Here is a 26,508-nt window from a genome sequence, read left to right as displayed (position 1 = left end):
GATGATTGATAATTATTATTATTATTTATTTTGTAAGTGATAGATGAAGCCAGGACAGTGTATACTATTATCCAGGAAGAGGGTAAGAGTGACATGATACCCAAGAACAGAAACTGAGAACACCAAAAGGGCAGCATTGAAAATTGTTAGAAGGCATGTTCCCAAATAACAAGAGAGGGAGATGGTGTTACAGGGTTGTAGAAGGGTTATTGTTTTCAGGGATTTTGTGTTGATAGATTCCGGGGTGAAAACATTAAGAGTGCAGAAATAAATGGGACAATTGATGCTATGAGACCCTGAAGAAGGTTCAATTTTATCAGCTATGATATAGTGGTGCTGGTCCTATAGACAGCCTCTGGGCTGGGGCACTGGTAGGGAAATGAGTCCCTCCTGGGGAGGGAAAGATCCTGGACACACTGTTCTTGTTATCACTGGTTACTCAAAATTTCTATTCTAGCAGTTCACAATGACACCTCATACTTGTTGTTAGCAAACTTTGCCAGTTTAGCAGAAATTAAACTGTTGTCTGTAATTGCAAAAGTCCTTGTAAGTGTTTTTAAAACAAAGTTTATATTCCATTGTGGCAAAAAATAGCTGAGCTTTAGAATAAAGGTCTTCAAAGTATTCACTTTTCTAATTCACTCGTAAAATTCAGACTGAAAGGTAATAAATGTGTTTTACTTTTCTTCTCACTCCTAAATGAAGTATTCTGCATTGGGACCAAGCATCTTGCTAGAAGAGTGAAAGCTGGTTTAGCATGAGAAAACCACTTAGGCTGGCATGCCATCTGCTTGCCTGTAGTGAGAGTCTTAGTAGTTATAAATTTAGAAAAAATATATATCCATGCATTAAAAAGCTAACCAGATGTCCTGGTCAACATCTCCTATCTTAATAAACTGGGAAATACCCAAACTGTTATGATAGTCTACCACTGGATTTGTCTTGAAATCCTGAGCAGAGTTCCTTTAAAACTTATTTTATGAAAATTTTATTTTTTAAAAGTCAAGGCCAAGAATGTTTTACAAATATAAGGCTCAAACTTTTTTTTATCACCATCATATAAAAATAAAAAATGAGGGGAAAGATTATTTGACTTTAATAAAGGAGGTTTGGCAAATAGGAACTTTTTAAAAAATATTTTTTAATTTTTCAATTATAGTTGACATACAATAGTATATTAGTTCTAGGTGCACATCATAATTACACATTTATATAACTTATATGAGGAGGTCGCCTAGTACCCACCTGACATCATACATAATTACAATATTATTGACTATATTCCCTGTGCTGTTTACATCCCCGTGACTGGCAATTTGCACATCTAATCCCTTCGCCTTTTTCATGCATGGCCCCAACTCCCCTCCCTCCTGACAACCATCAGTTTGTTCTCCGTATCTATGAGTTTTACTTTACTTTTTTATTCTTTTTTAGATTCCACATGTAAGTGATGTGCAATCATATGGTATTTGTCTTTGCCTGACTTATTTCACTTAGCATAATACTCTCTAGGTTGATCTATATTGTTGCACATGGCAAGGTTTTGTTCTTTTTTATGGCTGAGTAATATCCCATTGTGTACATACCATCTCTTTTATATCCATTAGAGGAGCATTCTTTGAGTGGGAATGATTAATTCTCCTGATTCTGCTTTTAGGTGGTCAAAACCAATCAGAAAAACTTTCCAAATGTCAATAGGAAGAAGGCTGTAATAAATTTTGCATTATAGAACTGACCAATTAGTATGCTTTTAGTCCTTCAGTTATAAATCTGACTAGCATTGTTAGGTGTAAGCAAGATTTTCATTAATTCTGGAAGTAAAGGGTAAAGCTAGCTCAGGCAACTTTTAATTTCAAAAGTTCAACACATTTTCTGCTCATTTGAATCTTTCTTAACAGAATTCTAAACTCTTTGAGTATGGCTTTGAAAGAATCCCTTGAGAGAGATTTTATGTTTTTCTTGGTGGTGGCAACATTTGTAATTGGTTAAGGGTCTAATTATTAATTAGCAAGTTCAATTTTATCATCTGTGATATAGTGGTGCTGGTCTTTAAGAAAAAAATCCTATAGATAAGAGTGTCCATTTAAGAATCAATTTACAAGTGAGGGTGACAATTTACTGTTTACTATCCTATATAATAAAAGAGTAAAAATATGCAAATCAACCGAATGGAGGAACGACAGGTCAGCGGGGGGGTGGGTGGAGCCAGCTGCTCGCAACCAGTGCAGTCCCCTGATTGGCCCACCTGGTCACCTCTCACAGGCAAGGACTCCCGGACTGTGAGAGGGCGCAGGCTGGGCTGAGTGCACAAATTTTCGTGCACCAGGCCTCTAGTAAAAGATAAAACTGGTAAGAAGACTAATACTGTTCCTAGATTATAGAGGTAGGTAAGTATAGCCAGATGATGTCAGTTTGAATACCAGCTCTTCCATTTATTAATTGGGCAATCAATTAATATATCTGTGCCTCAGTTTCCTTCTTTGCTAAGTGGGGATAATGAGAGACCGTACCTCATGTAGTTGTGTGATTATTAAAAATAGTTAGTATAGGCAAAGTACCTGGAACAGTATATGGCAAATAAAACACTACATGTCAGAGATTATCATTGAGTTCATCCATAAGAACAAAAAATAGATAAGGCCGTTACTCAATGAGAACAAAGAAAATGGTGTTTTCAATGAATGTCATGTAGGAGAGATTTAATGCAGGGAATGAAACAATACGAAATTCAAATTATCTTTAGATGATTTATATGCTCTATCAAAACTTAGCTTACAAATGTGCAAAATGACAATAATTAGATCTGAGAATACACCATATTCTCAAGATCAATCCATGTTGTCGCAAATGACAGTATTTAATATTTTCTTATGACTGAGTAGTATTCCATTGTAAATATGTACCACATATTCTTTATCCAGTCATGATAAGGAAAATAAGTTAGAAAAAGTCAAGAACCATATGATTTCACTCAGATGTGGGATATAAAAAAACTGAAAGCAACAAGAATAAGGAAAACAAAGAAACAAAAATTCATAGACACAGACAACAGTATGCTGGTTACCAGAGGGAATAGGGCTGAGAGGAACTACAGAGTAACGGGACTCAAATGTATGATGGCAGAAGAGGATTTGAATTTTGGTGATGGGCACACAATGCAATATATAAGTGATGTATCATAGAATTAATTGTACACTTGCAACCTATCCTCTTCTTCTTCCTCCTCCCCTTCATATCTCTCTCTTTTTCTGTCTCTCTCACTTTTTCTTGTCCCTTTCCTTAATTAGTTATAATTTAACCCTTTCTGTGAGATTTGGGGGATTACTCTTACTTCCTCATTTAACATTTTAAAAACACGGTTCAAGTCAAGATCTCTCTCACCTTGTCTGATGGTAGCCCTGGCTGGTTAACATGAGTTTCATATGTCCATGCCTATCTAGCAGATTTGATAGTTTATGCAGAAGAGTTTATTTCTTTGCTACATTTGTTGATTAACTTTTATTCAAGGTTCCCATGTTTTCATCTTGTCCACACATTCCGGAACTATGTAGAGTAGTCTATTTAGCAAATATAAAAGGTATTTTCAGGTATTTTCCAGCAGCACTCCAGCTTATTGACTACTAGGTAAAAGCAGAAATTCCAGGAAGGCTTTCTGATCTTTTATCCTATCTTATATTTTACTAGAGGCTCAGTGAATGAAATTCATGCATGGGCCGGCTATCAGGGCCAATCTGTGGGGTGGCCGGCGGGGTGATCAGGGGGCCCCTGCTGGCACCCACCTTGGCTGGCCTGGGACCTGCGGGATGGGGGCAGCTCCTGCATGGAGCGTCTACCCCCTGGTGGTCAGTGCACATCATAGCAACCAGTCATTCCACCAGTTGTTCTGCTGTTCAGTCAATTTGCATAGTAGGCTTTTATTGTATAGGATTTTGCATTTTAGTTTATCAGTAGTGTATATTTTAAACATAATGCAACCATTTTGTTTTATACCATTTAATTAAACAACATATTATATTTTAAATACTGTTTTTTTTTCACTTTCCCAAAAACATTTTCCACATCCTTTGAAAATATGATTTTCTTGTAGACTATGTAATATCACATTATATGAAGAGCATTCGCCTTTAATCTTTCCACTCTTTTAGGACATTTAAGTTATTTTCAAATTTTGCTATTATAAGTAATGCTGCAATGAATATCTTTACATAAAATTACTCTCCATATTTCAGCATCCTTATGAAAATGCATTTGAATTAGAATTAAGTTATTGGGAATTTTAAAAACCTATTTTAATTACATTGAAGAAAGAACACAAAGATTAAACAAGGACCATAGATATTTATGTTATGATGAAGCTCAAAGCTGTACTCCAGATAGTTCCTTACAGAAGTGAATATAACATAGGTAAAGAAATTTAGTACATCTATAAAACATGGATGCATGCCTTCTGTTTCTTAGCTCCAGGTAGATCCACAGCTGTTATCTAAGGTGGAATGATTTCTTTTGCTTGTAATAGCTAAGAGCATTAAATGCTGAAATTAAGAGAACATAATATATAGTTTGTTGCAGATGATTTTTTATTCTCATGTAAATAACAAAGCACAGACAATGCAGAATTATGAGTTCAGAAAGTGTTCTAATTGCAACTCTAGATTAAAGGAATAATTGCATTTATCTTGGATTTACCTAAAAATATAATCTGAACACTTCTAACCTTATCATAAATTAAATGCATTATTTTATGTACCTCTTCATGTTTGGATATTTCTGTAATCTTTCTTTTGTCTGTGCTGAAGTAATTAAGGTCAAAACATGAATAAACTCCTCTAATGGAGGAAGCATGGCCTTGGTCTGAGAATTGGAGTTCAATGAAAATAAAATTGCTTATAAGTCACCTGAAATGTCAATATTTCCTCACTTTGATCTAGTTATTATTAATTTTGCTATTTCCACTTTTATCTTTTATGCATATTTAGTGTCCAGATCCGTCATGCAAACAGGACTTGTTGGCTTACCTGGAACAGATTAAATTCTACTCTCACCAACTGAAAATCTGCAGCCAAGTTAAAGCTGAGATCCAGAGTCTGGGGGGAGAGCTCATCATGTCAGCTGTGAGTACTGCCCAGAACTAATATCATATTGTAGAAGATGCTTAAAACCTCCTTACTCCACCAAATCTTACATGTCCATATAGGTTAACAACTCAATTGGAGTGTAAAAAGATGCATGTAAACTAGTGAGAAATCTTGCCAGATTTCTTAAAGATATGCTACATAGGTACAACTTGTTTTTATTTACTTCAGAGATACTAGAATGAATCAGGTTTTATAAGACACTTGGGTGAGAAATAATACTTAGAGCATGATTTTCAGACTTCAGAAAGAGTACAGATGGAACTCTGAATTGAACCCTATAATTTTCATAAAGTAAAATTCATATGGCATTGCAAGTTAAAATAATTTTATGATTAATTTATATTCCCACCATAACATAGAAATGCAGGCTTTGAAAAATTTTATTTCCGTATATAATTTTAGAAGTGAAATATGATAGAACATTATAGATTTAGATGAACTTTCATGAATTCTTTGGTGACCCTGAGTTTTAGTCTGCTATAAAATGACCATGGTAGAAATAACATCGAACTTTTCTACTCATTTTTAATAACAGTATATCATTTCTTTAGAGTGGGTATGGTAATAAAATATTTTATATCAGTATTGGATTCAGTTATCAGTGACTTTGAGAAGGACATGGAACAAGATTATAAATTTAAGTTAAAGTGAAACATCATGAATGTTATGGGAACTTACATTCATGAAGACAAATTTTGTAAAAATGATAACAGTATACTTATAAATTGGAAATGTTTAGGACCTCAATAGGCTGACTTTGGACTCTCCTGCAGTGAGCTAACACTCTTAAAAGAACATAGTTACAAAAATGCAAGCAAAGAATTACCATCAAGACGAGAGGGCAGGGAACTAAGCCTCATAGGCTGTTTCTTGCCTGTCTTTTATCCCATTTTATCTTCACAATAGCATGCCTCCTAGATTGTTTATTTGCTTGTTTTGTTTACTCTAATACTTGAAAAAAAAAGCAATTTAGAAAGGTTAAATAGCTTCTCAGCGGTCATACTAGTAAATGTCAGAACAATTTACCTTCAAAGACCTATGTCTTCTCTGTTCAGATGGGCAACTTTGAATCTATGAGGAAAGTGAGGAGCACAAATCAAAAGTGAATAATTTGGAAATTATGTGTAGTTATTATTAAAGGTAAACAAACAGGTGTTTTTTTTAACATTTATATTTTGCAAAAGAATTTATAAATCAACACAACCTATACAAGATTGGTATCCTTTCAGTTTTCAAAGGAAAGTATATTTTAAATTGTCACAATCTATACACATAGAAAATATGTGTATACGAATACATACATGTTTACAGGCATGCACAGATAGACACAGCATGTATATTTTATTACATATATGCATTTAAAAATATTGTATCTTTATTCTGTATTAGACATTTAGTCTTCATTTTCTCAACATTATAATACTTTAGGTGTGTAAGAAGTATTTACACCAAAGTCTGCTGTTTACTTTTCATATTTTCACACACTCACCGTCATTCACATGGTATAGTCCAGGTAAATTTTATGATTTAATTATATGCAAATTTTTCATGTTGCCTGAAGCTAAGCTTTCAAAAAACTTGATAGAAGTTCAGCCTATAGATTACTGCTGAAATATATTACTATTAATTGTCCCTCCAAAATATAATTTCCATCAGGTATATGAATTGAGTTTGTATTCCTTCCTGTTTGATATGATGATTCAAATTCATGAACTTTACATATTTTACAGAAAGATTGGGCATGAGCCATTTAGAATTCATGATTTACAATTTAAAAGCTGAGTTGTTATATAAAATGAGAAATAGCATTGCAAATCTAAAACTATTTGTCATCGTTTCGCCCATAATTTCCCATTAGAAAAAAAATAAATCTCAAAATAGGAGCACGCTCCCTCTTACATGCTTTCCTGCCATCTGCTTGCAGGTCGATCCTGGAAAGCTTTGAAAAATACATTTCATTTGTGCGTGCCAAAGCACACTTCTTTCATCTCTCCATGACCCTGAGTTCTAGTCTTGTTCTTTTTCTTTTTTTCCTTTAAATTGAGAAGGTCTTGCCGAAACCGGTTTGGCTCAGTGGATAGAGCGTCAGCCTGCGGACTCAAGGGTCCCAGGTTCGATTCCGGTCAAGGGCATGTGCCTGGGTTGCGGGCACATCCCCAGTGGGAGATGTGCAGGAGGCAGCTGGTTGATGTTTCTCTCTCATCGATGTTTCTAACTCTCTATCTCTCTCCCTTCCTCTCTGTAAAAAATCAATAAAATAAAAAAATAAAATAAAATAAATTGAGAAGGTCTTATCTAAGTCACCCTTTTTCCCCATAAAATCTTCTGAAAAATAACAAGCATGTTTCTAAAGCAAGGAAACTCATTAAAAATCACAGAAAATTGTACTCAAAACTACAGATGATTCAAAGATCACTAAATAAAGTTTGCATCCCAGAATCAGGTTCATGAAATACTATTTTTAGAAAATATATTTGGTTAAGAAGAAGTAAGTGGAATGCATTTCTGGAGTTAATGAGTAGACTGATTTCTGGGTGTAGGGTATTAGGATATAGGGTAAAGAAGATGAATTTATAGCAGAAAGGAATTTTAAAACCATTCTCATAATAGAAAATCTCATTAAAATTATTTTTCTAATCCTTTTTATATCTGCAAGCACTTATCCTGAAATTACATGTTTTAATTACTAGGAAACCAAAGTGTGATTAGTCCAAAACCCCAGCACCACAGACCATCTGGGGGATGAAACTATGAATAGATGGTACCTCCTTCAAAATACTCAAAGATGCACATATAATACACTCAAATATAGAAAAGTTACTCCAAAACAATATAATAAACTATATAACAGTAGTTTACCCAAAAGCACATAGTAAGGCGTGAGGAAATAATTCCATTGATTTGGCAAGTGAGCAAGAGACTGCCCCAAAAGAGGCTTGACTAATTAAACTGTACCTTGATTAAAAAGAAATATAGTCAGTCCTCAGGTTACGTCAGACTCGACGAACGTCGTTTCGTGGTTACGTCACCATCTCCCATTTATTTATAAAAAAAAAAGTTCCGTCATTTCGACGTATGTACATGTGTGCTTTATGTTTTTTATTATTTATTTACCACAAGTGAAGGTCAGGAATTGTTATCTTTCTTTTAAATTGTTTTTACTGTTTCACTTCATTACTGCTGTGTCCGTGCTCCATGTGAGTGACGTAGGTGCTTATGTAGGTGGGTTCCGACTTAAGGCGAGAATCGCATTATGTCGCGCCGCAGGAAGGGATCTCCGACATAACCTGAGGACCTACTGTACTGGGTACTGTTGGTGTGTGTACTGGGAGTGTGGGGAATAGAAGAGAACCTGAAAACAAAATTGGAACTGTTTCAGAAGAACCATTTATGGCATTAATCTGACACTGCAGGCAATTGAGAGGGATGGAAAAAGTTTAAGTTTGAGATGGGCATAAACAGATCCCTCTGTTTAAAAGCTAACTGCTTTTAAAACATGTTCTTAAATTGATTCCAGAGAGAGGAAGAGGGGGCAGGGGAGAGAAAGAGAGAGACAGACAGACAGACAGACAGACATGGATGTGAGAAGAAACATAAGATTGGTTGCCTCCTGCATGAACCATGACTGGTGTTATAACCCGCAACTTGGGTATGTGCCCCTACCAGGAATCGAACCCAACACCCTTTGGTACAAGGGACTACACTCCAACTAACTGAGCCACACCAGCCAGGGCTGGAAGTTCACTGTTTTTGACAAGGTGGTGAGAGCTAGAAAAGGCAAGGGAGGGATTGGGAGATAGAGGCCTGTTTAGGAATTATTTTTTAAAATAATCTAAGAGTAACAGTGAGGACATAGATTAAGGCAACATTAGTGAGAATGGAGAGCAGTATATTCATGCACGAAAAATCTTCCGAGGTAGAAGTTATTAGAGTCAATGATCTATTAAATGTTAAGTTTGAAGAAAAAAGAATTGATTTACCCCAAGGCTTTGAGATTTGTAACTTACTCAACAGTGGCATCATTAACCAAAAGCTATATGTAGAAGGAAGAGCAGATTAGGAAATTCATTCAGGTTTTGCTTGTTAAATTTAAGTGATTAAGGGGCATTCTAAGACAAAGGTCTAGGAAAATGGGTATGTGGCTATGAAACTCAGGAGAGAAGTATGAAGGAGAAATAGATGGGACCATCCAGTGAAATTATAGTGAATAAAACAAAATATAACTGAGATGGAGATCCAGAAAACTTTTCTACATGCAAGGGATTCTAATGTAGGAGATACAGAGACTTTGGTTGTGGCAGTTTCAACATATTGGGCGTTACCATCTCCATAAAAAGTCTGAGAATGGGTAACCCAGGGCTGTAATGGCAGCCTCACAAAGTCATCGGGGAATCGGGTGTTTTTGTCTTTTTGCTTTATTGTCCTTGGTTTCTGGCTTTCATTTCTATCAAAGTCGAAATATGGCTTCTCTATCTCTGCTATGGTTTTGATAATCCAGACATATTAACAGAAACAAGCATTTCTTACATCTTTTTAAGTTTCTTCCAAGTGATTTTTTTTCATATTATCATCTAGAACTTAATTATATAGCTATGCTTAACTGCAAGGGATGCTGCAAAATGTAAAATTTGTTTGTGTTTTAATCTGGGCACATTGCTTTCTCCGATTAAATCGGTTTTGTTTCTGTGAAGAGAGAATGGATAGCAATTTTTATCGTATCCATCTATGATTACCCAAATCACAGCAGTGCTCACATATGTTGTAATTATCTGCTTTTATGCATATTTTCCACTAGACTATATGGTTTCTGGATATTTTTGAGTGATTAAGGCTGATCAACATAAAATTTCTGCATTATTTATAGACATTGGCTGCTGTACCTTCAAAGTGCATATTGGAACTTTATATACTTTTCCAAAACAGTATTAGTAATATGATGTAGGCAAAAATTAGACCATATTGGGCTGAATGCTTATGATGCAGTAACCGAGCAAAGATGGTAAAATAGACTAAATTTTCCAACAGTTTGTAGCTGGAAGGAAGAAGAAATAAAGAGTAAGAGAATGAGGAGAGAGGGAGAAAGATATTTAAGGGGTAGATGGAATTACTCCAAGTTTCTTTTCCTTATTTTTCCTTGGTTTTGTTAACATTTTTATTTATGTACTTTTTAACATGGCAGTAATTGAAAAAGTATTAGGTAAAGGCCAGAAGAAGCTAGAAAAGAATGAATCTATGAAAAATTAGAAATATAACTCACAGAATATAGTGTTAAGAGAGAATGGAATTAGGAAAACAGATAGAAAGACTAGGTTTGGTTTAAAAAAACAAAACAAAAACAGAAAACAAAACAAAACCCTCTTCTGAGCCAGCATAAAGATAAATAAAGCTATAAATACACTTAGATACAGATAAATAGGAAATTGAAGAATTTCTTGCTGATGGATCCCATATTTTTGGTAAAATAGGAGGAGGAGTTTTCTGTTGAGATTAAGACCTGAGTGTTGTATCCACAGTTTCATTTTAGCAAAAGAACAAAGTAAAGATGCCCATATATTCAGTCACTTTTCAATGCTGCTTAGAAGAGAAAATAATCCAAGTTAACAGTGATGATTTGAGATAGTAATCAGATATACTGTATGCTACACATTGTTCTACCGGAGCTGAGCTTCAAGACCTGGCCTAGATTAGGGACCTTCAGGTTATCATTCAGTCACATGAAAATGAAGCCAGCATAGCCTTCCAACGCTATCATTATTAAATGGAAAGATGATAGCAAAACATGGCAGAACTACCTAATTAACATACTGTTGCAGATCACTTTTCAGACACCTTAACTTATTAATGTACTCATTTAGCAATAGAATAAAAATGATATAACTCCAAGAATATTAAAACGTACGTGGGTCACCTAGGGCACTCCTATAAATACTCTATCAGTTGTTTCTCTAGTGTCCTTATGTCTAGTGCTAATTGTGGAAGTTATTATACTTTGTGAAAGGTGCCTCACCATAAAAGTAAATATTATTATATTCTATCCTGTCTATATAAAAAATAAAATTCAAGAGGAGAAAATAAAGTAATTTAAATAATAATTTAAATGGTTTGAAATTCTTAAAATTACCCTTTCCTCAGTGTTAAGGTTTTAGGCCAACACCTTTTTATACTACTTAAAACTGATGAATTATGTAATCACCATGTTTTTACATTTCCTTTAATGTATTTAATTTTGTGTGCTCTCTTACCCTCAGGCAAGTGTGCCAAAGTCACAATTTTAAAGATTGAATAAATAAATAAAACTAATCAGTTGGGGCGGGGGGAGAGGAGATCAGCAAGATTGAAAATTTGCCAACAACTGCAACTTAGCATCAGCAGAAGTCAAGGGGCAGTGTGCATTCAATTAGGAATGAAAAGAAACAGCAACAATACAGCTATCGACCAAAAGAGCCACTAGGGCCTGCAGAGCCCAGGCAATCAAGCACATACAGAATGCCTTAGTAGGTTAATGTGCTTGCCACGTTAAGGCATTAAGGGAATTATTTAATGAGCTTTCTGAACTTATTGCAATCATTGGTAGTCATCAGGAAAATCGGAAAAACTAAAGATTTAGAAAATTAGCTGAAGTATTTATAGTTTTTAAAAAGGGGCAGGGAGATCTATGATATGGAATGGGAAGAGGTGAAAGAAATGAAGAAGAGGAGAGAATGCAGAGAAGGGCCAGAAGGAAAGAGAAAAATATACTTTACAAATAAACATAACTCTAGACTGCTATGTTTGTGTGTTTGTTGAATGTTAGGAGGCAAATGGAAGTAATTGGCCCTTAGTAATTCAAATAATATATTTTGAAAAGAAGTTGTGGGAATGCTGTTTCCTTGTTTTATTGTATTGTAGTAAAGTGGACTCAGTTCTCTTGGTAGCTAGGTAAACTGATATCACAACGGATTAGATTTTCTTTTTTTAAATTTCTTTTTCAATTACAGTGTACATTCAATATTATTTTGTGCCAATTTCAGGCATAAAACCTAGTGGTTAGCCATAATATACTTTACAAAGCGTTTCCCCTGATATTTCCAGTATACACCTGGCACCATACATAATTACAATATTATTGACTGTATTCTATTAGCTGTACTTGGCATCCCTGTGACCATTTTGTAACTATATATTTGTACTTCTTAATTCCTCCACCTTTCACCCAGTCTCCTAAGCTCCCTAACCTCTGGCAACCATCTGTATGTTTTCTGTATCTATGAGTTCCAATTTTGTATATTAGGAGCCCAGTGCACAAATTCGTGCACCTTTAAAGGAACTGTGGGCCACAAGGCTGCAGTAGGCACAGGGGTGGGTCTCGGCCCATCCTCCAAGCCTCCACCTGGCCCCTCTTACCATGCCTCCCCCTCCCCATCCCCTGTCTGCTGGCAGTCCTGCTCCCTCCACCACTGCTCCCATGTGCTGATGGCCACGTCCCACTCGCACCTGCTGACAGTGTGGAGCAATTGGGCCAGCGCCAGCAGCGGGTGCAAGTGGCGGCTGCTGTCCTGATCGCCCCTTAGGAGCAGAGGGAGGTGGAGAAGCCCTCAGGGGCGATCCGGGACAGCAGCTATCGCTCACACCCACTGATGGCACTGAGCAATTGGGACTGGCAATGGGCTCTGGCACTGGGTGTGAGTGGGGCCAGTGCCGGCAGTGGGTGTGAGCGGTGGCTCTGGCACTGGCAGCAGGTGCGAGCGCCCGGAGGAACTGTGGCACGTGGGAGCAAAGAATTTTCAGTAATCACCAGTAGCTCGCCCTGATGACAGTGACCGGCACCCTGCCTTGGTCTGGCGCCCCCGCTCACTTACTCCACCATCCTGCCTCCGGCTGATGTCCGCCATGTTCCACGCGTGCCCCCTGGTGGTCAGCGCACATCATAGCTACCAGTTGTTTGGTGTTCTGCCATTCAGTCTATTTGCATATTAGCCTTTTATTATATACTAGAGGCCCGGTGCACGAATTCGTGCACAGGTTGAGTTCCTTTAGGTGGCCTGCAGGGATCCGGCCAAAACCCACAGTCCAACGCCATCTGCAGCTCCTACCTGCCACTCCTGCTCATCCTGGCGCCACTGTGCCCACTGCGGGCTTGCACTGAATCAGTCCCTAATTGGGGGCAGCTCACCAGCCATGTGCCCTGCATCTGGCATCCTCCCAAGGGGAGTGGCCTGTGGGATCGGGCTGAAACCCACTCTCCGACATCCCCTGAGGAGTCCCAGATTGCGAGAGGGCTCAAGCCAGGCTGAGGGACCCCACCAGTGCACGATCAGGCCAGGGAGGAACCGAGGGAGGGCTCCAGGGCGTGTCTGGCCCATCTCGCTCAGTCCCGATTGGCCAGACCTAGCAGCAAGCTAACCTACTGGTCAGAGCATCTGCCCCCTGGTAGTCAGTGCACTGCATAGTGAGCGGTTGAACAGCCTTAACATATCATTAGCATATTATGCTTTGATTGGTTGTTCTGCCATTCAGTCTATTTGAAATATTACCCTTGTATTATATAGGAGGATATATATATATATATATATATATATATATATACACACACACACACACACACGTATATATATGTGTGTATATATACATATATATATGTGTGTGTGTATATATATATATATATCCTCCTATATAATACAAGGGTAATATATATATATATATATATATATATATATGAATGAATGACTGAAATAATTTGTCTTTCTCTGATGAACTTTCTGTCACTTTAGCATAATACCCTCTAGATCAGTGATGGCAAACCTATGACACGTGTCAGAGGTGACACGCGAATTCATTTTTTGGTTGATTTTTCTTTGTTAAATGGCATTTAAATATATAAAATAAATATCAAAAATGTAAGTCTTTGCTTTACTATGGTTGCAAATATCAAAAAATTCTATATGTGACACGGCACTAGAGTTAAGTTAGGGTTTTTCAAAATGCTGACACCCGAGCTCAAAAGGCTCACCATCACTGCTCTAGATCCACCCATGCTGTTGCATATGGTAAGATTCCACTTTTTTAATGGCCAAATAAGATTCCATTATTTAGATGTATGACAGCTTTTTTATCCAGTAGTCAATTGATGGCCATTTGGATTGTTTCCATATCTTGGCTATTGTAAATAACACTGCAATGGACACAGGGGTGTATATATTCTTTTGAATTGGTGCTTTGAGTTTCTTCGGATATATACCCAGAAATGGAATCAGTGGGTCATAAAGCAGATTCATTTTTTAAAAATTTTTTGAGGAACCATCATACTGTTTTATAGTGGGTGCACCAGTCTGCAATAGATTTTCTTGAAAATGCTGATTGAGCTATGCATTTGAAGGAAATCTGAAAATAATCTATTCCTTATATCTAACTCAGATTAACATTACAAACAAATAGGTCAAGAACTTTTAATGACTTGCCTCAATTCATGAAGAAATCTAATGGAACCGAATCTCTCATGTTGTTTTATTGCTGCAGGAAGTAAGCCCTAAGGCCTCCCAGTGAGTTTGGTGGCAAAATCACAGGAGGTGGTATTGTTCCACCCAGCCAGGATGGTTACTGCAGATATCAAGAGACCAGGAATGGTTTTAATTTAAAGATGTGGAAAAACACTGACTAGAACATAGTATTAATTGATAATAATGATGACTTAATGATCCTGGATTCTTAAGAAAACCTTACCAGAACATAACTCTTCACCTTCCACATGACAAGCTGACATGAGGCAATAGGAAAACGAGGAGACTCCAAATTAGGAGATGTTATAGTCTAGACATTACTCTCTTTGGGTCTGTTTGTTCCTCTATCTATAAAACTAAATTAGTTCTATAATTTGGTATTAAATTAGTTCTATGGTTCCTTCCAACTTAGAATTTCTGATCTTATTTTATAGTGAATGTTTTAATTTCCTTTCTCATTTTCTTTTGTGAATGCTCTTCAGTTATTTTCTATGTGATTACCATGGGATTATATTTAACATACTAAAATTATAAAATTCTTAAATTTATACTAGCTTAACTTTAATGACATACAAAAATTCTGCTTCTTTAACAACACTATCACCAAATTTTGTTGTTAATGTAACAAAATTTCATCTTTATACATTGTCTAAAAACATAAACTAATAACAGTCTTAATGCATTAATATCTTAAATTATGTAGAAAAAATGTGGAATTTAAAACCAAAATTATTAACTTTTAGACTATTTTTACAAAAGGTATTACCTTCTTAAATCCTTAGAAAACAATATTGTTAAATAATACTAGCTTCTACTCTTTCCCACGTTTTTACTTTATTGAGATCTTTATGTCTTCATACAACTTTGAGTTACTAGTGTCTTTTCATTTCAACCTGCATGTCTTCCTTTAGCATATCTTGCAGGGCAGGTCTAGTGATAATGAAGTCACTAGCCTTTGTTTATCTGAAAAAAATCTTAATTTCTCCTTTATAACTTTTGAAGGACTGTTGTGCTGGATATAGTATTATCAATCAACTATTTTTCTTGTAGCACCTTGAAGATTATCTCACTACCCTCTGGCCTTCAAAGTTTCTAATGAGAACTCTGAATCTTATTGAATAGCCCTTATAAGTGAAAAGTTACTTCCTTCTTGGTTTCAAAATTTTCTTTTTGTGTTTTGCTTTCAACAGTTTGATTATAATGTGTCTTGGTATGAATCTTTTTCAATTCATCCAAATTGGAGTTCACTGAATTTTTTGGATGTTTATATTCATATATTATATCAAATTTGGGAAGTTTTCAGCTGTTATTGTTTTCAAATAAGTTTTTAGTCTTTTCCTCCTGACATGCCTACAATGGGTACATTGTCAGCTTAAACATGCCCCACATTTATTTAGAATCTGTTCACTTCAGTCTTTTTTCTGTCCAGTTCCCAGACTTGTTCATTTCTTTGTCATATTGTCAAGTTTGTTGACTCTTTTGCTTGCTCAAACATGCCTTTGAAACCCTGTAGTGATTTTTTTTTTCATTTTAGTTATGGTATTTTTAGTGCCAGAATCTTTTTTGTTTCTTTTTATGTAATCTATCTCTTTATTGATAGTTTAATTTTGTTCATTCGTCACATTCTTGATTTTCTTTGTGTCCTCCTTTAGTTCTTTGAGCTCCGTAATTCAGCATGTCTTAAAATCTTCTTCTTGTAGATCTGCCATTATGCCTTTTATGTGGACAGTTTTGTTGGTTTTCATTTTTGTTCCTTTGAATGGAACATACCTGTTTCTTTGTATATTATGTGTTCTTATTGTTGTTGTTGTTTTTTAAACTGGACATTTGAATCTAATTATATGGTAACTCTAGAAATCAGATACCTTTCCTTTCCCACAGTTTGCTGGTTTTTATTTGATTTCTTTTTGTTGTTTTTGTTTTGATTTTTGATCATTTAAGGCTATCGCTGAGTCAAGAATCAGCCTGAAATATAACTGCAAAGTCTTCTCAGGTCTTTTCTAAACCTCTGCCCTCCCCTAGGCACACACAGTGATTTTATAATTTCCCCTGAATATGTGGTTGCTTTTGAATGTCCTAGTCTTTAATGTATGGATTCCAAAAATGGGAAAGAGATAAAAATGAAGGATTTAAATAAGGTGCTGCACCTTTAAGTCCCCCAAAAGTCACTTTAGTCGATTGGAAAGACCTGTAACAATATGTGCAGATGTAACAATGATGGCCACTGCCTCTTTGCCTGCATCTCTGTGATGCAAAACAGCAGCCAGTGGTCAGCTACAGAGTCCTGATATTTGGAGGACAGGGTCCTCTTTACTTACCTGGTTCCTGGCTCCTACAAGTTGTGTGCAAGCTGCTTCAGGAACACGTGCATAGCTGCCCGCCAAGTGGCGGAGGTGTGGAGGATAGATAGCTGCTGCTGTGCTAAGAGTGAAACGGAAATAAATTAACCATGATGTACCTCCCAAGCCTTCCTCTGGAGGCTGTGAGTCTTTAATAGACGCCAGAGTTCCTAAATAGTCACATCAGACAGAATCCACCAGTACAATTCTGGTCTGGGAGGGGAGACAGATTTCTGATGTTTTCTATACAACCATCTTTCCAGAATCCTTGATCTCATTCCTTTTGAATGTCTCTTCCTTCACATTTCTTTTCCAAAATTTTCTTCTTTGCTCCAAGTGACAAATTAAAATATGTAGTAGCAAATGGTTTTGTCTTGATTTGTTTTAAAAAGATGCTTCTAGGATTTTGCTTAAGCAATGTACATCGGTGAGAGTGAGATCAGAGGCTTCAGGAGTTACCTGTTAATTTTAGATCTAGAGGAAAGTGAGACGTGCATATCAAAATGGTACACTATATTGTTCATGATTATGGGATTGATTTGACAAGGCTTTACTGAGACTGCTTGGTGTCTCCCACAGAAAGCAGTGATCTATTTTGTGAAATTAGATCCTCTGTGCAAGAGATGAAGAGGATAAAACATCTGGATGAGCTGCGCACGTGCGTGCACACGCACAATTTCAGGAAATCGAGGGGGGAGAGAAGAAAAATATAAATGTGATGTGAGAGTCTCAACTATGAAATTTACCCCTTCAAAGATTTGCCATAATTTTATTTGAATGTCAAATCGTTCCATATTATTAAAAACAAAAATATTGGAAGAATATAAGACTTAATGAAAAAGACTTTTTGTTTGAGGAAAAAAAGTAGCTTAATCTTTATTAATCCTTAGAAAAGAAGAATGAGGATTGATTATTTCTATCCTGTGCTAGACAGTCTGAACCCACAGAGTTTTGAGGAGGTGCAGAGGGAGGCAGTGAAAGTGAGCAGGACGGATCCGACAGCTGCAGGGTGTGCCGGAGTCCCCATTAGGCAAAGTGCAGCTGAAGGAAAAGTACAGAGCTGGATGCAGACACCCCGATGTTTACGAGTTCAGCTGGAAGCCAGGGAGAAAAAGCACAGAAGAAAAGGGGCGAGGAATAAAAATCCAGGAGCGAACCAGTCTAGGCCAGCAAAGTACTGGCATCCAAATCCATAAAGGTGTGGACAAAGGCAGAGCTAAAAGCTGATGTGAAAAAAGGCACAAGGGAGTATGGATGACATTTGCAAAAGTAGCCATGTCAGTCCGTGACTCATGCTGAATGTATGCTTGTTGTTGCAGATTGGGAAGGAATACTAATAGTGATCCCAAGATAAAAGTTCCTCTGAGAGTGGGTTTGTGGTGTGCGTGTGTGTGTGTGTGTGTGTGTAGCAAAATCAACGCAATCCCACATTTTCCTCTCTTGATTAGTAAAGTCTGAATGATATTAATAGCAAATCAATAACTTTCGTAATGAGCCGTAAACATTGTCTTTTATATATTTGTTTATTCCAAACATTAGCATTGGCATTTGGGATTTGGGGCTGAATAATGATGGGGCAAGGGGCTGTGCGGTGCTTTGTGGAATGTTTGTCAGTATCTCTGGCCTACTCACTAGGCCAGTGCCCCCGCATCACTTAGTTGTGATAACCAAAGATGTCCCCAGACGCTGCCAAATGCAACATTGTCCCTTGTTGATAACTATTGGCCTAAGGGAAGATAAAAATTAAGGAAAAGCTAATAATGCTATTACAGGTGTTGCTACTCCTGCCAGATCCTCTCACCTGGCAGTTCACCCATCTCCCAGCTATTGCACGTGTTGGCAGCTGATGTCTCACAGCTGCTGTCTCCTCTGGATAATTGTTCTCAGTCAGATAGGAATCTCCCTGTCAGGGTGGTTATGCACCATCGCCCCTCATGCCCTGAAAGCCTGTAGCCAGTGACTGAGGGGGGGATACAAAAGGCCAGACTCCTTGCCTCAAGGTGGAAGCTGCTCTGCTGTGCAATTTCACAGCCCCTGTGAGTTCAGCCAGACGTGGTCTCTGGCTGAAACTAATAATGTTCTTACTTATCTCTCCCCTCACCCACCCTATTATATCTCCCTCCCTACCCTTCTTCAAGGACAGGACTTCAGAAAACCACATGCAGAGAATTCTGTAGGCTCTTTGAAGGTACCTAGTACTTACGAGATAAATGATAGCATCGCTGTTCTTTACTGCCCCTTTGTTTGTGGATGGGAAAGAGGTGATGGCTGAATTTGGAAAATTCCCCACTCGTACTGAAACATTTATATGTATTATTTTACCCTCTCCGCAATGCTACAAGTGAACTTGTGGTATTTTGTTGACGAGAAAACTAAGCTTAATAAATGAACAGGACCTGCCAAATGTCATATGGTTGGTAAGTGATGGAGTGAAAATGGGAATCCGGGCTCTGGCTTCAGAGCTCTTTGCGGTGTTCCTCACTAACGTTTATATATTCTCATTTCGCTGCCCTGAAACAACAATACAGAGATGAGTAAACAGAGCCCTGTTCTCAAAGAACCCCGTTAGAAAGCAAAGAAAAAAATAAGTATGCAATCATAGCAAATGTTAATTTACAAACAGAATTTGTAGTTTTTTATGCTTCTGAAAAAATGTAGCAGTTTCATGATGCAAAGAAATATAAAAATAGAAACTAAAAATAAGAACAGATGTTTAAGAGTGTTTAAAATAATAAAGAAATGGGTATTTCCAATCTTTTGGGTTAATCAGTTACTCTAGTGATATTCAACTGAAAATGAATAAGGGATTATATAGTTATCATTGCTTGGTGATAGATAGCATAGGCGTTTCTCTAGAGAAAGAGAATGATTATCAGGCATTAAATTTAAAGATATTTTTATTGCATGGGGTCATTACTTGTGTAACAATTGGTAATATGATGAATGATGACTTAACCTAGGGATCTGTAAAAGACAGAAATGTGTAAATGGACATTTCTTACACTGACCCTCGATAAAACCTAAAGGCACAACATTAAATCTCACTTTAGTGAAGCCCTTTCAGCTATGGTCTTCAAATGCCGCTTTCTGAAAATATAGCTGATCAAAAAAGAAAAAAACACTATGGCAGCCTTAGGGGAACAAGTGCATTAAGTCATCTCTGCGATGTTAGCTGTCTCAGGGAAGTTTTTAGTCAAGCCCTGGGTCATGGTTGAATTTTATAACAGAGTTCTATGTTTTTGCAAAAGGCACGCAAGCCCTTTATGTATCACTCATACATGGCAAACATTGAGCAACTACTCTGTGTGTGTGCTCATGGTATTATTTCTTATTGCTAATGACAAAAATGACACTCATGAAAGTTTTAGGAGTAGTAACTTATACTTTTAATCAGATAGACTGTAAAAATGTACTCCTCTTCTGTACAAAGATACATTATTTTTAGGCTAGCCTCCGGTTCTTTATCACATAGCATAAAAAAGAATATCTACAATTGCAAAACATTTAAGGAAGATTTTTTATTTCTAGTCAACAACACTGAGTTAGTCAAATTCGGTTAGACTCTGCTGTCATAACAAACAGCTCCCAATTCTCAATGATTTAAGACAAGAAAATTCTTACCTTTTGCTCACTTTTAAGGTTGGTAGGGATCTTTTCTCTACATTGTTCCTCAGAACTAGGCTTTATGTACTTTTTGTAATCGTACTATAAGGCTCCATCATCTCTGTACTAATAAAGGAAAGGACAGAAGGGTTGCTCACTTGGCTGATAGATACCTTCCAGGAGGGAAATGTGCATTTAAGGTGCACAATGATAAATCATGTTTAGTCTAGCCTCAGGTGTATAGCATATAGTAAGTGCTCATGAAATATTCACTAGCAGCAGTGTTAGAATAGTAGTCAGAATAGTAGTTAACTTGGGATCATAACTATCATGAAGTGATATTATTCACTGAGATGTTTCACCTAATGGTTATAAAAGTTTATTTCAAACTAAGTTTAAAGAAAGAAGCCTAGGAAAATATTCTCCTTTTAGTGGATAATTCCTCTGTGTATCATAAAATGGCTTATTGCCCATCCCTTTTTAGTAGCAGCACTTAATATGGGCTTTGATGAAGAATAATTATCTTTGCTTCTGAGCCAAGGTTAGAGTTTGGGCCACACGTGGCTGGTGAGGAATGGAAGACATGTACAAAGTCAGTCTTAGGCTATCCTTAAGTGTATTCAGCCCAAGGCAAAAGATATTCAGATATGTACTTGGACTTTAATTTACTTGTTGCCAATGCAAATGGAGGCATTAGGCCTTGGTTTTGAAGAAAGATCGGGCATGGAGATATTTTTATTCAACATTAGGGTATAAATGCAAATGTCACATGTTCAGATTTATTCAATTGCAATATAGGGTAAAGTGTCAGCTACCCAGAAGTTCAGGGGAGTCTTTTTGGCAAGATTAACATTTCTGATATAATGGGATTTTAAGATGTTTGGTAAACTACAATGGGTCAACATATTACAGAAACGTTTAAGAAAAGTTCAGAATTAATAAACAAGTAAATGCTTGGGGAAATAGATGCCAAAGATATGCAGCAAAGCAAGTACTCTGATTTAAATAGTCTAAAAAACCTTAAAGATAATTTGAGGTAAATAATACAAAGTAATAAAATAATTTGAGGAATTTGCTTACATGGAGAGGAGAAAAGGACTATGAAACTGAACTGAAAATATAAATTTTCCTAGAATGAAAGGTAAAGTTTTTAATAATAAACCAGGAAAGCCTTGTTTGAATTAAGGAATAGTATAATTATAGACCCATAAACATTTTGCCTGCATAGTGTGTGTGAATGTAAATGAGACAGAAACTGAGACTGACAAGAGATAGAATGAATGAAGTGACTTTTCATCAAACTACAAATTTCTGTGATTCTATTTAGAGTTAAAGGATAGAGGGTGGTGTGTGTGTACATGCACACGTGTAAGTTTAGTTTATATATGTAGTTGGTATATGCCTATGTCTACTTGTGTATATACATAAAACTGGGTGCTTATTAATGCTGAGCGCTGTCCTAAATATTTTAAATGCATTTGCTTTCATAATCCTTACCAAGAACATCTATGTGAAATAGTATTATTACTATTTTATATATAAGGAAAAATTTAACGGAAGGAGGTTGAGCAACTTCTCCAAGATCACAAAGCTATAAAAAAGAGAGATCTTAAACTCGGTTCTTTGATTCCAAAGCAAATATGCATAATGCTAAGTTGTCATCAGAGGGGCGCAGAAGCTTTAGTGAAAATGGAAAATGGAGCAGATTCAGGGTCCATACCTCACACTCTAAGTAAATGGGACACTCTTCTAGGACAAGGTCCTTACTCTTCATTTCTGTGATAATTACAATAAGATTAATGGTAACTAACTGTTATCAGGCTCTTGATGACTATATAATTTTAAATCCTCTACATATATTAATTATCTTATACACACAGCAATGATCAGAGGCAAGTCCCACTGTTATCTGCATTTTGTAAATGAGAAACTAAGGCTCACGGACCTTATGGACAAGGAAGGAGTTCTGTGTCTTTTTCCTCCGTTTCCACCTACATCCTCCAGCTCCCTTATCTAAGAGGGGCTCTGCGGCCCATGTTTAATGATAGTGGCTTATCAGAGTCCTTTACCTGTCTGCCTGCTTATATACATGTCATCCCATATCTCCAACATTGTATTCTGAAATAGCCAGCATTATCCTCTTGGTCCTTTACACTTACTCCTTTTGGGGGTGGAACTTGAAACATGGCGTTTTTAGAGCTCAAAACGATTATGCTATCATGCTGATGCCTGTGTCAGTCTCAGACTTTACCTAAAAGGTGCTACTGCTTACTTTTATGGTCATGACAACATCCAATCAGTTTCCAGAAGTCAGCCAGTGGGAGTCTTTGAACTTCTGGTCACTTCTATGCTCATGTCTTCCCTACGTCTCACTACTTACATCTGTGTAGTTATTACTATACTTTTTTTACCTTTATTCAGTCTCTTTGTCTTTTAAGCAATTACTGGAGTCTATGAAAAGTCTCCCCTTTGTACCATTTAATTAAATTAGACTTCTCATCTGCACTCTTGCTGAGTCAATATTTAGTTCCCTGTGTACATTCCTGGAGCAACCCGAAACATTCCATATACTAACTAAATGGCTTAGTATGCATGCACATAGGAGTTGAACGCCTTTTTGCGTTCTCTCTCCCTGCACAATATCCAGGGGAAGCTGCCACAAAACTCCTCCACATTGCCTCCCCCTTTAATTGTTTCCCTCCACGCTTTGTCTGGCAATTCCTTTTTCTGGATGATAAATTATGATGGAACAGAAGGAAGAGCGATCCTCAGCCCTGCCTTACTAATTTTGTTTGTAGAGCTCTTTCTCTAATGTAGCATTTCCAAATAGGTCCATTATACATCTGCTTCTCCACCTGGGACCACGAGCCATGCCAGGTGCAATGCCATTGGTGGCATAAGTTTGCTTAATGGCATCAAGTGCCTGGGCGTGAGCTGAAAAGAAAGGGAAAGATGATGAATGAAGCTCTGGAACAACCCCAGTTTGTTTGCTCTTTAGGGGGGCAAGTGTAAATGTTGGGCTGTGGGTCCAAGAGCCAGCATAAAAGGAAATCTTGATTGAGAGGTGCACTCTGCCACCTCATATTCTCCCTACTGGCTGTATACTGGTACAGCAAGTAGGTTTGATGGAAGGTCATCGGATGTTTTATATGTCCTGTGTCACTTTAGAATATGTCAGTATTTCTCATTAGAGTATCCCATCAGTAATATTTGTTTGTGTGCAGTTATGATTCATATAGATCTCTGTATTAAACTACCACCCTAGCATCTAGAACACAATGCATATTAAAAAAAATAACATTATTATTACCAATAGCAAAACAATGACAATAGTTAATTATGACAGGGCCTTGCTAGAGAGTATTTTAAGTTTTGTATATGTGTCATTTAATTTTTAAAATAATTTTATGAGATGTCTATTATTATTATCACCACTTTACAAACTAAAACCTGAGGCAAACCTTAAGTAACTGGCCTATGTGGGTGATGCAATTAGTATGTGGTAGAACCACTATTCAAATCTAGACCTTTGAGTCCAAAGCTTGTTTTCCTAACTAGTACATTTTACTGTCTCTCAAACCTAAATATGACTTAAGCAAATGAATAACTTATTTAGCTTGGTTCTTACTCTCTCACTTCTCCCTATACAAAGGTCAGATCAAAAGACATATTGAGAAGGAGAAAGGAAAGAGAAAACAGATTAAATTTGTATGGCTGCTTCTCCATATTTTAACTCTCTTGCCAATGGCAATCTCCCTGCTGTCATCCCCAAAGCTCTAATGCATCTCCAGGTGTCCTGCAGACCACCAGAGAGCCTGTCCTGCATCCTGCCCTAAATTTTATTTTAATGATTTTATGATCAACTTGCTTTGAAAATTGAACAGATGAGTATAGAGTTCTTCTCTGAAATCTATGTAAAATCTACTCCTTTCACACTTTCAAAGATCCTCCTATGTCAAACATGTTTTTCTTTCTGTGTTATCTAAACAAAGTAAAATAGTTGATGGCAGTTCTGGGGCAGGCATTGATATGAAATAAACATTCCATGATAAAATGGAGTGATCCAGAAGACACCAGTTCTTGAAATGAGTCATGAATAAGGGTTGAGCCTTTTCAAAATGAGATTTATACCCCTTTACATTCTCCCCATTCTTACACGTTTTAAACATTTAAAAACATTTCAGGATTGTGAGTTTCATTAAGGTTCAAGCAAATGGAGCAAACCACAATCACTTTTGGGAGGATGACATTAGAATCAATTTAATAAATATATTATAAAAAGGGGGTGAACAGTGACAAATGATGTAAATATATGACGCTCTTCAATAATGCTTAGCACATAACTAACACTGTTTACTGTACATTTAAATTATGTAAACATTAGCCATAAAATATTGACTAGATTTGTGATATTGGTGAAGATAATTAACCTCCTTTCTTAGTCTATAAAATGTGAAGTTAAATTTCATATATCCCATAGGTTCTATTGCATTTATTTGCAGGAATAGATGTGATAATAGATGTAAAATTTTGGGTATGATAGTGATTCAGTAAATACGAATTATTATTTTAGGATTTATGATAACCATAACTTAAATATTTTGCATATGATGTAAATTAAGCAAGAAATATTTAATAGACAGTCAGAGAAAGCATAATACCATTTATAATATTGATTTATTTTGTGAAAAACATTCCAAGTTTCACAAATTGATTTATGAAAAAGCTATAATCCCACAATTTGGGAATCTTGGCATGCCAATATTTTATCATATATAAGGTTGAAATACCTACACTGTGATCCTTAAATTGGATCAGTTTTGTTGTACTTCAGTGTTAGAAGCCTAAGGATCTAAATTCTGTTCTTTCCAAAAAAAATGTGTGTACAACCAAGGTCTCTAAGTAAAATGAATCTACATATTTTCTGAATAAATATTTCACTATTTTTCTATTTGTGCCAAGTTTCATGTAATCATTTCTCAATGATATGTGATCAGAGGGGCAGTGTAGGTTGCCTAACAAAGTCCATAAAAATACTAGTGTATATTGGCCATGAATACAGGGCTGGCCAAAAGTAGGTTTAGAGTTTTTCTGTATAGAAAATAGTATAATTAATAAATAATAATATAAGAATAATACTTGTGTTTTGTGTGCTCACAACTATAAACCTACTTTTGACCACCCCATATATAAAACATAGAGTAAAATAATGTGTTTTGTTCACTTTCTGATATGTTGGGGTGAGGCTGAGACTGTAAAGTCCATGCTTTGTAGATCATTAGTTTTAGACTAATCTGGAGCTAAACATTATACTCCCAACTGTCTGGTTGCTCAATTCCTTATTAGTATGAGGTAATACTGAATAAGACTTTAAAATATCTTGTGGTTTGGAAGTGCAAAGAGCAAGTGCATTCTTTATTTAATAGTGAACTTCATCTGGATTTTTAGGATAATAATATTTAGGGTCCTACTTCTTATGTATTTAGAAATTTTCTTTATGTATTAAGAGAAATACTGACTTCCATTACATTGAGATCATAAATTAGAAGTGGATATCTTTTCTTTTGGTTGGAATATTGTCAATAATTAATTTTAACAGTTAGTACATGCTCAAATATACTGTTTGATCAACACAGACCTGTTGCTCAATTTCATTTGACTTATTTTTCTGTGAACAATACATAGTTCCCTACCAGGAGAGTTCAAGTTGCCTCCTTTATTGATAAAAATTAAAAGGTTTGGTATCCAAGCTACTTTTACTCTAAACATCACCTGTGTTTTGTTGCAAATAATCTTACTGAAGCAAAAAAAGATCCTATAGTTCCCCAGTTTATCAAATCATCATACTCTAGTGCACTCTTGCTTGTTTATATCATTAAAATTGCACTATAATAGTAGCTTGAGAATTTAATGTGTATATAAGTGGGTGTTGTTTGTTAATTGACTTGTTTGTTA

General features: G+C 36.3%; 1 protein-coding gene across 5 annotated transcripts in view; it reads left to right on the top strand.

Annotated features, from left to right (window-relative positions):
* CTNNA3 (catenin alpha 3) overlaps window positions 1-26,508 on the top strand; it is a 1,374,069-nt gene that overhangs the window by 1,259,160 nt on the left and 88,401 nt on the right. For all 5 annotated transcript variants that reach the window (XM_070432843.1, XM_070432842.1, XM_070432840.1 and 2 more), the window contains one exon: window positions 4,977-5,111. In XM_070432843.1, the coding sequence (XP_070288944.1) occupies window positions 4,977-5,111 (135 nt within the window). The remainder of the gene's footprint in view (window positions 1-4,976; window positions 5,112-26,508) is intronic.

This window comes from Myotis yumanensis, unplaced genomic scaffold (assembly GCF_028538775.1).
Source record: "Myotis yumanensis isolate MYYU_CA2020_CCGP unplaced genomic scaffold, mMyoYum1.0.hap1 SCAF_13, whole genome shotgun sequence".
NCBI classification, from domain to species: domain Eukaryota; kingdom Metazoa; phylum Chordata; class Mammalia; order Chiroptera; family Vespertilionidae; genus Myotis; species Myotis yumanensis.
Note: the sequence above shows the minus strand (reverse complement) of the source record. Positions and strands in the feature narration are given on the sequence as shown.